We start from the raw sequence: 15,195 nt of genomic DNA, 5'->3' as shown, positions 1-15,195 counted from the left end.
TTATTAATAATAAAACCCCCGAAACAATATATAAATGATTGTGGAAGTTTCATGTACCTGGTAATTATTATATCGTCCTAACTCTTTTATTGTATGACTTTAATTTAAACTTGAATGTCAAAACAATTTAGGACAGTTAACAATTGAAATCATCAGAAATGGCATGGATTCATGTATATCGTGCCAATATACATTGCATAGAAATATAATATACATATTGTAAAGCAGAAACATTTTGTAATAGCTTTCAATTGGCCGTGCTTTGCAATTATTCTTTATATATATGCTTATCTATAACATAACGATCCTTTCAAAGATATTCCACTAGGTTTTATACTTGGTCCTGTCATTCTTAATATTTTTTTTATGATATTTTGTTCATTTTGCACATTGTGACCTTTAATACTACGCCGACATTAATACCCTTTCTATTATCAGTCATGATAATTAACCCCTGAAAAACATTCTAGAATCAAACTGCTTTGTCCTTGTTAAGTAATACAAGGACAACCAAATGCAAGCCATATGTATAGTAAAAAAAAGAAAATATCTGTTTCGAAATAGAAAGAATTAAGATTCAACCAGAAAATGAAGTAAAATCAATTTATGATACCAAAGATTTAGAACATATTAGATTTTGCTCTCACATTTGAAATAAACTTAAGAAATCCTCTCAGCAGTTAAATGTCCTTAAAAGGATAAAAGTAGACCTGAGCAGATAAGGAAAACTCATTATACATTCATAATGTCAAATTTCAGCTACTGTCCATTAGATTGGCATTTCTGTGGTGAGAAATAATTATGACAACAAAAAAGTTATAGAAAATGGCATCAAGATATAACTACAATGGTTCCATTAATAAATTCATATTGTTATCTTTATCAAAAAATCAAAACTACCATGTCTTAAGGTCTGGCGTATGAGAACAATAGCAATAGAGTGTTTTAAGATTTCATATGAACGAGGTCATTCTTATTTGCAGGATTTTATCCAATTTAAAGAAATATCATACTTTTTAAAATTTAAAACTGCACAAAAAAATAAAATTCTTTACCAGAGCCAGAGTCATTCAGAAATATTTCTACTTTTAATTAATTCAAGTCAAACATTATAAGTTGGTATGAAACTTGCTGTAACTTTTGCGCTTGCAGCTATATTTTCCAAAAAGGTTTAATCCAGTATGTCAAAACCATTGTGATAATTACTGTCCTAAAGAATCCTTGCGATATATTTGAAGTTAATGCTTAAGTAGTATGATATTGATATTGTATTTTTAAAAGTTCTCTGTGTATGTGATGGCGTTATGTACTCGAAAAATAACTCCCAAGAGCTAAGGTTTATTGTTTTAAAACTCGACTTTAAATAAACATCATCCTATCCAATTTTTTAGAACAGACGCCATAATAACGAACTTTAATAACACCTAGTCATATCTTTGTATTTCAACAAATATTGACTATTTTATCTAATCTGGGTAGGTAAATAAAAAAGTGGGCCATTAGATATTAATTTGTAGGGTATCGTAAAGTGACTCCTTTCCCAAACATATTATAAATGATTCTAACAGAAACTTATGAACGTTTGAAAATTAAAAATAGCATTACCAGAACGACGCACAAAACAAAGAATTTGGAATTTTTAAAATTGTTTTTCACTGTATTTTAAAAGACAAAGTGATTCATCCAGTTATCCCAACACAAACAATACACAGTGTAGTACATAGAATTTTAAATTACTGCCAAAATACTGTACTTTAAAATCTCTAAAATGTTCATTTTAAAATACATTTGTCTTTTTTAATATGCATCTCAACTACACTCTTAAATTGATGCTTAGCTTTATTTCAAGCTATCTCAAATACATTGTCGTATGCGACAGGGTGTCTAGGTTCTGTTTGTCATCGATAACAAGTACTTTGCTGGCCTTGAAGTCCAAGTGGTTAGCCTGCGCTATCACGAAAGAGGGGTTGTTAGATCTAAAGTTCAAAATCCCATATTGAAGTTCAAATATTTCAAAAGTTGGTTTTGCATATTCTTTACTAATGTTTATTACTATATTTTTTTCTCATACTGTGTTCATTGTACGTAATAAAAATCGATACACGTTTTTAAACTATACAATAGAGTCTACGATTTAAGAGTTTCAAAAATGTGTATTGTTTTAGGCCGGTGTTAAATCAAACCTGTGTTAAGAGCAGTAGATAGTTTTCATGCACAAACATTGAGAAGTAAGCTAGCTTTATGCATCGGCGTTAAGATATTTATACTGCCTTTTTGTATGGTCCTCTAAAGTCATACAATATTATTATTTTAAAACGGATACAACGATAAAAAAAAATTTCATAACACATATTCATAGAGTCGTATGTCTGTTTAAATATTGACTAATTTTTATCTGAGCTTTTTATGTAAATTTCTTATATTTAGAAATTTTTGTCGTTAGGTATGATAATAAGATTTGTTGATAAAAGTTACATAAAAATGTTAATTAGGGAACATTTACATAAACAATTTAAAGGCCTTGGTAAAAGTACAACAGTATGTAAAACGAAAATGCTCTAAATGCTTATAATAATGCTTGCGTCAATTAGTTGGTTACTTTCTCGTCATATTTCGAATGGGTGTCGTCATATTTCGAATAAGAAAAAGGAAGTAAGCTTTTTTTAAAAGATGTTTTTGATATCAATTGAAATGACACCATTTAATGATATAAAGTTTTAAGTAATGAAACTTTAAAGCAATTACAAATACAAACGTTGCCATTCCAACATTGCGATTCCAATAAATCGTTACAGAATTGACTAATAGGGGAATATAGCTTCGCTGCTCTGCGTTTGTGTGTATGTATGTTTTTCAGCTATTGTATGGCCGTCAAATTCTACCATGAACTTCTAAACTACATAGATATACCAGTTATGTGTATTCATGTAAGTACTTTGAAAGGTTCTAATACTGCCAATACACCACAGGGAGTTACATGTATCTACAATTACGAATAATCCATTAGGCGACTGGTTTTAAGCTAAATAATGATCAGCAGTTAATTTTCAAAAATATAATTTGATCTACAAATCAGATGAGATCTTTCACGTCATTGCAATAGCTGCTTAAACAAAATACATGGGTATACCAAAGACACTTAGGCTAGTTTAAATGACTGTCTGTGAAAAAGATTTCTGAACACTTAAACATTTAGTACTAAGTCAGATGTTTTTGTTTTTTCAACTTCATAACGAAAAAACCAACTAAGGAAACTTTGGTCGATGATCTGTGTGACCCAGCAATAGTCAAATACTTGAATACTCTTGACATTCCTAGTTTTTGTTCATGTTTTTCTTTTAATATTTGATTTTAAGGGGAAACAAAAACAGACCAAGAGAACCCAGACCTTCTTCCAGTTCTGTAACTCCAAGGAGTCCATCTTGTTGTGTACTGATGTGGCCGCTAGAGGTCTGGACATCCCCCGAGTTGATTGGATTGTACAGTACGACCCCCCGGATGATCCCAAGGTACCTCTCAGAGATCAACTCCTTCTTTTAAATAATAGTTTGTCATTGAACTGCATTAGCAGCATTAATTCTACAACTTTAAATTTGAGGATGTACAGTTTTACCCGTTAAAAAGGCATTGATTATGTCAGTTCTCTGGGTGATAAGTTATATTGAAAGAACTTGGTTTCATTTCAATTACGTAGATGTTTGAGGATAGAGAAATAATTAAAAAGAATATCTTTTAAGCAGTATTAATGACTTTTAATGACTCAGAATACCACTTTTAAACTGTTATGAATTGCATTAAATTTTATACTTATCTGAATACAGTATTATTGATAAAGTCACATGTATGAAAGAGGAATGGAATTTACAAACTAATGGACCCTGAATTTCAATGTTACATGCAAAATGTGTCTTTGTTGAACTCATGTTGTTGTATATTTGTAGGAGTACATTCACCGTGTAGGTAGAACAGCCCGTGGAGAGGGGGGTGTCGGTCATTCTCTGTTAATTCTTCGTCCTGAAGAGTTGGGCTTCTTTCGTTATCTGAAGCATGCTAAGGTGCCACTGAATGAATTTGACTTCTCTTGGAGTAAAATCTCAAATATTCAGGCTCAGGTATGTGTGTAATTTATTAATATTTACCCCTAATTTCTAATAATTTATTGATTTTTATTGTTATTGTATGTAGGGATATTTAGCTTCCTTTCAGGGTTAAAGAGGGAAATTTGATAATCTACTTGTAGATGTTGGTTTTTTAGCTCACCTTAGCCAAAGGCTGAATTGAGCTTTTCTGATCAAGATTTGTCAGTTGTCTGTCATCGGCGTTAGTGTCCGCGTAAACTTTTCACATTTTCATCTTCTCCTGAACCATTGGGCTGATTTCAACCAAATTTGAAGCAATCATCACTGGGTGAAGGGGATTTCAGTTTTTTAAATGAAGGGCCTCATCTTCTTTAAAGGGGAGATGATTAAAAATATTAAAAATTTGTTGGTATTTTTCAATAATCTTCTCAAAAACTATTAGGCCAGAAAAGTTCAAATTTAAGTGGAAGCATCCTCAGGTAGTGTAGATTATGATTCAAGTTTGTTCAAATCATGGTCCCTGTGGGTATGGTTGGCCACAGTAGGGTGATCAAGTTTTACATAGGAATATATGGAGAAAATCTTTAAAAATCTTTTTCTCAAAAACTATTAGGCCAGAAAAGCTCAAATTCAAATGGCAGCATCCTCAGGTAGTGTAGATTCAAGTTTGTTCAAATCATGGTCCCCGGGGGTAGGGTGGATCCACAATGGGGGGAAATGAATTTTTTTTGGTCAGAATTTATAGAGAAAATCTTTAAAAATCCTCTTCTCAAAAACTATTAGGCCAGAAAAGCTCAATTTTGTGTGGAACCATCCTCAGATAATGAAGAATCAAGTTTGTTCAAATCATGGTCCCCAAGTTATTATGGGGCCACATTGGGGAAAACTGGTTTTAATATCAATTTACTTGAAACTGTAGCATTAAGAAGTGTTCCTTATTTAGTTTATTTGTTAAGACAATCAATGAACGAAGGAGCACAATATGATTCTTCACTTCAATCTTTATATCTTTACTTTATCTTTAGATCTTTACCATATCTTTATAACTTTACTTTACCTTTCTTTATATCTTTACCTTGTAGCTGGAGAAGCTAATAGAAAAGAACTATTTTCTCGACAAGTCAGCACAGGAAGCGTACAAATCGTATATCCGGGCGTTCGCCTCACACAGCCTCAAAAACATCTACGACGTCAATACTCTAGATTTACAGAAGGTGGCGCTCTCATTTGGATTCCACAACCCTCCCTATGTAGATCTAGGTATGTCACAGTACATGTACACACAGTATATATTATACACCCCTCCCTATGTAGATCTAGGTATGTCACATTACATGTACATGGTGTACAACTAGTATTTATTTGTACCGAATTAAATGTACCTACACAGTCAAATTACATATACCTACACAGATAATATATTGTTTTAGTTTATCTATGAAAACATATACACATAAAACCTATCTTGAAAATTAACAACTATGGGAAAACTATTTCTATCAGTCTTGCACCTTTTCAATGTAAGGTCCTCTTTTCTATTATAATCTTTAATTTTTTTCGTTAAAATTATAGGTGTCATAGTCCTTTTTGAAAGGTTTCAGGCAGAGAGGTGATCGTCATTACAAAATTTTAATTTCTCTATGCCAGAATGAAACTTAATAAAATGTATATACGAGACTTCTGTTTGTATATGGGCTATGATACTCAGGTGACTGCTAGGGCCTATTGACCTCTTGTTTTTCTATTTATTTATTTTCTCTAGTTACTGTTTTGTCTTGTTTTTAGCTCACCTGAGCCAAAGGCTCAAGTGAGCTTTTCTGATCACAATGTGTCCGTTGTCTGTCATCGTTGTCGTCGTCGTTGTCGTCGTTGTTGTAAACTTTTCACATTTTCAGCTTCTTCTCAAGAACCACTGGGCAGAAAAGCTCAAAATAAAATGGAAGCATCCTCAGGTAGTGTAGATTCAAGTTTGTTCAAATCATAGTCCCCGGGGATAGGGTGGGGCCACTATTGGGGGATCAATTTTCACATAGGAATATATAGAGAAAATCTTTAAAAATCTTCTTCTCAAAAACTATTAGGCCAGAAAAGCTCAAATTAAAATGGAAGCATCCTCAGGAAGTGTAGATTCAAGTTTGTTCAAATCATGGTCCCTGGGGGTAGGGTGGGGCACAATTGTGGGATAAATTTTTATGTACGAATATATAGAGAAAATCTTTTAAAAAATTTCTTTTAAAAACTATTTGGCCAAGAAAGCTCAAATTCCCGTGTAACCATCCTCAGATAATGTAGATTCAAGTTTGTTTAAATCATGGTCCCTGGGGTACGGCGGGGCCACAATGGGGGATAAATTTTTATATATAGAGAAAATCTTTAAAAGTCTTCTTCTCAAAACGACTAGGCCAGGAGAGCCCAAAAGTCTTCTTCTCAAAACGACTAGGCCAGGAGAGCCCAAATTTGAGTGGAAGCATGCATCCCCAGATCATATAGATTCAAATTTGTTTAAATAATAGTCCAGGGGTAGGGTGAGGCCACAATGGGGGATGAATTTTTACTTAGGAATATATAGAGAAAATCTTTAAAAATCTTCTTATTAAAGACTATTTGGCCAGAAAAGCTTAAACTTGTGTATAGGCATCCTCGGGTGGTGTAAATTTAAGTTTGCAAAATCACAGTCTCTAGTCGTAGGGCGGGACCGTGATGGCGGTTTGAATTTTTACATAGGAATATATAGAGAAAATCTTTAAAAATATTCTGGGAAAGTATCTTATAACTTTACAGTATCTTTATATCGATCTTTACCTTGCAGCTGGAGAAGCTAATAGAAAAGAACTATTTTCTCCACAAGTCAGCACAGGAAGCGTACAAATCGTATATCCGGGCGTTCGCCTCACACAGCCTCAAAAACATCTACGACGTCAATACTCTAGATTTACAGAAGGTGGCGCTCTCGTTCGGATTCCACAACCCTCCCTATGTAGATCTAGGTATGTCACATTACATGTACACAGAGTATATATTACACACCCCTCCCTATGTAGATCTAGGTATGTCACAGTACATGTACACAGAGTAGAACTAGTATATATTTGTACCGAATAAAATAAACCTACACAGTCAGATTATATAAACCTACACAGATTATATATTGTTTCGTTTATCTATGAAAACTTATACACATAAAACATATCTTGAAAATTAACAAATAAGGGAAAATTATTTTCCATCGGAGTCTTGCACCTTTTTCAATGTCAGGTCCTGCTTTCTATTATGATCTTTAAGTTTTTCACCAAAATTATAGGTTTCATAGTCCTTTTTGAAAGGTTTCAGGCAGAGAGGTGATCGTCATTACAATATTTCAAATATTCTACTCCAGAATGAAACTTAATTAAATGTATATATGAGACTTCCATACGATTTTGTGTATGGGCTATGATACTTAGGTGACCCCTTCGGCCTATTGGCCTCTTGTTTTTGTCCCCCGCCGCAACGCGGTGCGGGGACATAGAAATGCCGGGCGTCCGTCCGTTCGTCCGTGTGTCCGTGTGTCCGTGCGTCCGTCCGTCACACTTTTTTGTAAGCGCTCTCATGCCTACAAATTTTGACGGATTTTCATTAAATTTATACCAAATGTTTATACCACTATTACCTTGGTCAAGTTCGAAAATCAGCATTGGTCGATACTTTTTGTTGGAGTTATGGTACTTTGACCGCAATAATGACTCCGTTTTATCCAAAAATTGACCTTGTAAGCGCTCTCATGCCTACAAATTTTGACAGATTTTCATTAAATTTATACCAAATGTTTATACCACTATTACCTTGGTCAAGTTCGAAAATCAGCATTGGTCGATACTTTTTGTTGGAGTTATGGTACTTTGACCGCAATAATGACTCCGTTTTATCCAAAAATTGACCTTGTAAGCGCTCTCATGCCTACAAATTTTGACGGATTTTCATTAAATTTATACCAAATGTTTATACCACTAATACTTTGGACAAGTTCGAAAATCAGCATTGGTCGATGGACTCGATATTAGAATACTGCTTGACCGGCGGGGGACCCAGGAATTCTATTCTTGTTCTATTTATTTATTTTTTTTAATTATTTCCTTTACTCGCTGTTTTCTCTTGTGTTATATTTTTGAGAATTTTCAATTATCTTTGCTCCATTTATTTTTAGATGTTTACGGGAAAAAGGGAGGTAAATCCAAAAGCCACAGCGGTAAACCCGGGGGTTTTTGGTTACAGCAGAGACAAGTTTGAGAACAAAGCAAAAATCTATAAACCAATCAAAAGTAAAGGACACAACAATCGGCAGTTCAGTCGGTGACAGCGGGCTACTCGTCAGTGAGAGACAGTGATTGTCAGCGAGATAATGTCACATTTTCAGTGAGATAATGTCACTATGTCAGTGAAAATATGTTAAACAAAGAAGAGACTGTCATAAAGTTGTCTGGATATGGACAAAATTAAACCAGTTCAGCTGTCACAGATGGAATAAAATGTTGGAATGATGATAAAATCAATACAATTTTAGAATAAATGTTGATTTTATTAAACAGCAGCCTATTAGAACTCTTGTCTTTTAAATTTTAAATCATTATCAGCCCCAGAAAATAACTGAGATGTTTTAAGTGATGCTGAGATTATCAGTGCTTTCTATGGGAGATAATTCAATTTCCATGTTATCCTCCAAAGAACACATTTGTTTATTATACCCCCCTTTGAAGAAGGGAGGGCATATTGCTTTGCTGCTGTCCGTCTCTCTGTTGGTATGTCCACCAACAGTTTCCGTTCATTTTCTTCGTAGAGGTTGCACATATTAAAATAAAATTTGGTATACAGATTTATTATAACAATATCTAGGTCAATTTTGATTTAGGGTACGATCGAGCAATTTTCGACAGAGTTATGCTCCTTGGACTTAGTAAAATTCCACTTATTTGCAGTTTCCGTTCATTTTCTTTGCAGAGGTTGTACGCATTGAAATGAAAATTGATATAAAGATTTATCATGATAATATCTTGGTCAAGTTTGATTTTGGGTATGAATGAGCATTTTTTGCCAGAATTATGCCCCTTGGAGTTAGTAAAATTCCACTTATCTGCAGTTTCCGTTCAATTTCTTCATAAAGGTTGCACGTATTGAAGTGAGAATTAGTATACTGATTTATCATAATAATATCTAGGTCAAGTATGACTTTGGGTACGATCAAGCAATTTTCAACAGAATTATACCCCTTGGACTTAGAAAAATTCCACTTATTTGCAGTTTCCATTCATTTTCTTTGTGGAGGTTACACATAATAAAATGAAATTTGGTATACAGATTTGTCATAATAATGTCAATGTCAACTTCGATTTTGGTTACAATAGAGCAATTTTCGACAGAATTATGCCTCTTTGACTTAGAAAAATTCCAATTATTTGCAGTTCTGTTGGTTTTCTTCGTATATGTTTCCAAAGGAGGGGGGCATTAGTGTTTCACAAACATCTCTTGTTCTATTTTACTTTACTTTCCATACAAGTAAAATACTTAAATGTGATTGGTTGAGAAAATGTTTTAAACAAGGATTGATAGTCGATACATGTGGTATTTTTTTTAAAATTGTTACTCTGTCATGTAATTTAATACGTATATCCAAATTATAACGAATTTTATGCACAAGTAATTTGTCATGATTTGACAATGAATAAAACGTGTAATTTAATAAATGTATTCATTCTATCAGTGTGTTTATTTATACATGTATATCGAAACAAGTCACATATACCAGTTAAACCTAACAGCATGTACATACTCTATGTATTTACATAATCAATTTATACAAAGTATGTAATTATCTTCACCTACTGGAAATAACAATGTTTTACTGGAGAAAACGGTACACTGCCTCATTATATTCCAATCAAACAATCTACCAAGAATATCTAAAGTCATGAAAACCTTGATCTGTGTTGTCAAAAACTACTTCATATTCAGATACTTATTTATTACATGTTCGTGGTAATTAATTGTAATTGTAACTGCTCCTCACGCAGTGAATATCTTTAAACAATCAAAACAAATATTAATGCAATTTTTATAGACTTATCCACATGTGTATTCTTTTCATGTAAAACATATCAACTGTCTGTTTACATGCAACAAATATATAATTATAGTCAGAAAATCACAGTTTGATTGCATGTTAATTGGTTTATACTTGTACCAGTACTTGCAATATATAATATTAACACAGTGTGTTTACATATAATACACACACAGTATGTTTACATATAATACACACACAGTTTGTTTACATCAGATATTGTATTTTCATCACTTTACCTGTTTCGAACTCAGCCACAAAGAGGTTGTCTCTGGTGTCCACACATAAACCGTATGAACACTGTAAATGACAGTTGTCAATGTAGCGGAGGAACTGTCCGTCCTGATCCAGGATGTGGATACGGTGATTGTTATAGGTACAGTCTGCTGTCAGGATCCGACCCTGGCTGTCTGTTGTGATGCCATATGGATAGAATGATCCCTTGGTAGTAGAGGGAGGACCAGTGTAGGTAAACCGGAGTTTCCCGGCCTGATTGACCACCACTACTGCACTGGCGTCATTGTCTGACACACAGATATCTAGGTTCCTGTTCTCACTGATGTATTTAATGCCACCAGATGAATAGAGAGGTTTTCCTTTGTCGTTGTACTGAATACTTTGTTTCTCTGCGGAGCCAGAGTAACACACAACTTTGGATTGTTTATCATCATCACTGTCTATGACAACCAGGAGGTCACCAGAGGAGGTACTACAGACACCGCGAGGTCCCCACCCCTGTAGTCTGATCACTGTCTGTATCTGTGTATTCTTCACTATGTTCACAGTTCTATCCCAGTAATCAGTATAAACTAGATCCCCACTCCTTGTCACTGCTATGCCCCATGGACCGTTCAGTAACTTGGTTTGGACTGACTTCACTAGTTCTCCCTGCAGGTTGTAGAGACTCATCATCTTATTATTATAACTACACGCCCAGATTTCTTCATCACTGTGACAAGTAACACTGGATAGATAATTAGGATTGCCTCTATACTGTGTCTGTATGGTGGAGATGATCCGTGGCTCATCAAGCAGTGGTTTGAGAGGAGAAGATCCAGCTTCTGAGGTTTCCATGGTGTAGCCATGTTCATCTGTTGTAATGGAGAATGCTGACAGAGAACCAAATTGTTGGTAAAGTTGTTCTTGGTTAATTTTCTGAGGGGTGAAGTTTGGTATAGAAACTGAGAGTTTAGGAGGCAATCTTCTGAATTCAGCAATTCTGGATTTGTAGGCAGAGACAAGGCTGACATCATTGGAGTCCAGTAACTTCTTCAGATCAGCAATGCTCTGTGTGATTTCAGAAATGGTGTGTGTGATTTCATCTTCCTGTTTGTTTAAGACAGCCAGGTATTTGGCGTCCTTTTCATCAAGATCAGATTTCAGTTTCTGTATAATAATGTCTATTTCTCTGTGCAAAACTTCTCCATGTTTGTCAATTGCTGTTGTCAATTTCCTGGAGTTTTTACTTAGATCAGCTTTCTGAACTGTGACGTTGTTTGCTACCTCTTGATATTTCGCAATGACTGTTTTTTCTAATTCTTGCAAATCTGTTTGTAAATAATGTTGTTTTCTTTCAAAATAACTTATAATGTCCAGTTTTTCGTGGTTTTCATGATTTTTAGAGGAAATACAGAGGGCACAAATAGGAATGTCACATTTTTCACAATGAAGTTCACATTGTTTTTGAGAATGTTTTTGGCAATTTGGAGAAATAACAGTAGATCTTCGGTCTTGGAACGGTACCACCTGATGTTTTTTGGATAGGTCCAACATATGTTCCCCAACACAAGCTTTGCAGAGATTGGTCTGACAGAAGTCACAGTGTAGTGGGGGGACGGGAGTATCACACACATCACAACGCACCACATCCTGGGCAGTGCTTCGAGGGTCCATGGTCAAGTCCTTGGTAGAGCCTAAAATATACATGTATATCATTACTTTCAATCACAAGTGGGCATGCCATCATAGCAGCCATACACTTTTATACTTTAAATGTTGAAATAAAAAACCAAACTTTTAAATAGAGTTGTTTTTCTTTTACTCATTAAAATAATTATATAACTTGGTTTGTACAAATAACATAAAATTTAGTGCATACTAAAATGCACATTTTTCAAAATGCACATAAAAGTTAAACATATGTCTTACAAACACATAAACTGATTATCATTGTATTTTCTTTGTGGCGTGGTTTAGGCCTATAACCTGGTGTAAATTTTAATGATTCATTGGATAAATTTTCTACATTTTTTTTTTAGGTAAAAGCGATTTTTGAATGTTTTGTTATCTCAGTGAGTAAAGTATTTGTACAGTTTGAGTTGAGACCTGGTTATCTAATAATACCAATCGAAATATGGATGTAACATGCGCAATTCTAGATCTAGTGCTGGGGGAGGGGGGACGCCCCCTTTGTAAAACTCGTTTGTGTAGCAAATAAAGGAGCGGATCTAACTTCCAAATCTAATTCGATATATTTAATTCATGGACCCCTGGCAGTCTTAAATATTTCTCTGACCCCCCCCCCCCCCCCTCCCCACTCCTCCACCTTGAAAATAAATTCAGGATTAGTATATAAACACCTGTTTGCGGAGGAGGTAGGTTCAATATGACTGATGTTATAAGGCAGAAGGAATATAAATGTTGTGTAAAGACAGGCCTCGACATATGATTATAAATGATTTCAGTAGCATTTAACATATTGTAGCCTATCCTTAAATTTAGGCAAATATAACGTTATAATTGTTGATTTGTTGATTCTAATGAGGTTTGGCGATGTTACAAATATGATTTAATTCAATTCATTTTTGTTATATAATTCTGTGTGTCGACACCCAACCCAACCCACGCCACGCTTTGAAATTCACTTCATTTTTTGTTAGACAATCCTAATGTATTTGCAAGTACAGAACCGATAAAAAAAAGTATAGAACCATTCACAATTAATAAAAACAAACAAACCTTGACTTTATAACAAGTCAGCATTATACATCCAGCTAGGTCCGCTATCGTCTGCTTGCACAAGTGTTTCCCTTGTCACATGATAAATACGCCCTCTACAGTAAACACTCACGTGATCATTTAACGTAACGGCTCCGGGTCAATGCAGCCTCTACAGATTTCGGTCCGTCTCTTATTTTGGCCAGGCTTTCAATCCTCTCTCTCTCTCTCTCTCTCTCTCTCTCTCTCTCTCTCTCTCTCTCTCTCTCAAGTTATAAATAAGGTATCACTATGTAATTAGATTTTGTAGATCAATATGATCAGTTTGTGAATATATTATAATTCATACGTTATATAACTCAAACGAAAATGACAATCAAACAGTATATATCATAATTGCAAAGAATAAATAAGATGCACAAAATAACTAAAACACGATTTCATCTTAAACTGTTCTAAAAATAGAAATAGCACAACTCTCTACTGTACGGTTAAAACTAAGACCCCCCCCCCCCCCCCACACACACACACACCCGAAAAAAATTATATAAAAATTGCAAAGTAAAAAAATGTGTATGACGATTGAGGGGATTTCCAACAGTTGTAAATTGTTATGAATGGTATAATAGCCTCGTAAGTTGTAAGAACTTGTGTTCGAAACATTTGTATAGCGTTACAGTGTAATAGAAAATGATAGTAAAACCAACTTTTAACCGATTTTTTATGCCTACATGTATATACATGTATGTACATGTATGTAGCAGAGTTTTCTCATTGTTAGAAATGAGAGCTCCTACGACTCTGGTTCAAATCAGTTTGCTGGTTTTCATTATATTTGTGAACCCCGAAAACGGTCTACATTAGTAGTTAGCACACATCATAACAATAAACTATGGAACGCCTCAACTGCCTTATGTAGGTAATCTTCATAATATGATGATACTTCAACATTACATGCTAATACTTTAACATTACGTGATGGTACTTTAACATTACATGATGGTACTTTAACATTACATGCTGATACTTCAGCATTACGTGATGGTACTTTAACATTACGTGATGGTACTTTAACATTACGTGCTGATACTTTAACATTACATGCTGATACTTTAACATTACATGATGGTACTTTAACATTACGTGCTGATATTTCAACATTACATGCTGATACTTCATTATATGATGGTACTTCACTATGCGGTGGTTCTAAAAATAGGGAAGTTTTAACATTCTCTGTTTCAGAGATTGATCATATAGGACTGAGGTCCACTGAGACTAGTTTGGATCATGTAAATCAAAGTACTGAAGTACTGTCGGGAGTGGATTTTATTGATTATTATCAATTTTAAAATCAACGATATGTTATTTAAATTTTTATGATATGAATTCTCGAACTTTTCCGACAAGAATTTCGAGAAAACCCAATATGAATCATGTTGTGTAATATTTAAAGATAAAAATAATTCCATCAAACTGTTCATCAGTAATCGAAATGTTTCTAAAAATTGTACACGTCTAGATCCAAGCAATATTGAACACTAGTCTCCTTCAACCAGATGCTCGGCTGTCTCCGTTAATCCCCGACTACCAAGAGAGACTCTCTGCTTGTCGGAGATTTCCGGAGCCGGAGACAGCCGAGCGTCTGGCTGAACGAGGCTATATTTAACTCTAGCGTAGGAATACATGCAACTACAAAAAACAATTGAATTGTTCGTACTATATAAATTCTAAGTATTTTCAAGGTATTAATAGATACTTTTCTTTTGAAAAACAATGGCACAACATACAGTACACCGAATTTATCTATTATTTACAAGATCTACGTCTTGTCAGCGGTGATGATTTGTACTTAGGTCCAAACACTGTTTCACTATCGGTTTGCCAGAGTGACTGCATAGGAGAGTTGATTAAAATCAACTCTCAAAAAGCTGGAACTACAAATAATAAAAAACAGGATTCTGCTTGAAAAATATATGTTATTGAAAAACTGTAGATACTCAGATTATGAAAACCACTGGCAAACAATTTGTGAGAAATTATACCAAGTTTTAAGACATATGTGATTGCTTAAACTATTCTCTT

At 34.3% G+C, this 15,195-nt stretch overlaps 2 protein-coding genes across 2 annotated transcripts; one reads left to right on the top strand and one right to left on the bottom strand.

Annotated features, from left to right (window-relative positions):
• The first annotated feature begins 2,815 nt into the window (after positions 1 to 2,815).
• On the top strand, positions 2,816 to 8,345 carry LOC136271925 (ATP-dependent RNA helicase DDX18-like). Its single transcript, XM_066072520.1, has 5 exons — positions 2,816 to 2,927; positions 3,357 to 3,509; positions 3,942 to 4,112; positions 6,889 to 7,126; positions 8,263 to 8,345. Exons 1-5 carry the CDS (start codon positions 2,847 to 2,849, stop codon positions 8,343 to 8,345), a joined length of 726 nt encoding a protein of 241 aa, XP_065928592.1. The 5' UTR covers positions 2,816 to 2,846.
• Positions 8,346 to 9,778: 1,433 nt separating this feature from the next.
• On the bottom strand, positions 9,779 to 13,214 carry LOC136271779 (E3 ubiquitin-protein ligase TRIM71-like). Its single transcript, XM_066072276.1, has 2 exons — positions 13,132 to 13,214; positions 9,779 to 12,086 (listed from the first exon to the last, which is right to left on the bottom strand). Exon 2 carries the CDS (start codon positions 12,064 to 12,066, stop codon positions 10,381 to 10,383), a length of 1,686 nt encoding a protein of 561 aa, XP_065928348.1. The 5' UTR covers positions 12,067 to 12,086; positions 13,132 to 13,214; the 3' UTR covers positions 9,779 to 10,380.
• Between the last annotated feature and the right edge of the window lie 1,981 nt (positions 13,215 to 15,195).

This window comes from Magallana gigas, chromosome 9 (assembly GCF_963853765.1).
Source record: "Magallana gigas chromosome 9, xbMagGiga1.1, whole genome shotgun sequence".
In the NCBI taxonomy this organism is placed as follows: domain Eukaryota; kingdom Metazoa; phylum Mollusca; class Bivalvia; order Ostreida; family Ostreidae; genus Magallana; species Magallana gigas.
This window is presented reverse-complemented; position numbering and strand designations above follow the sequence as displayed.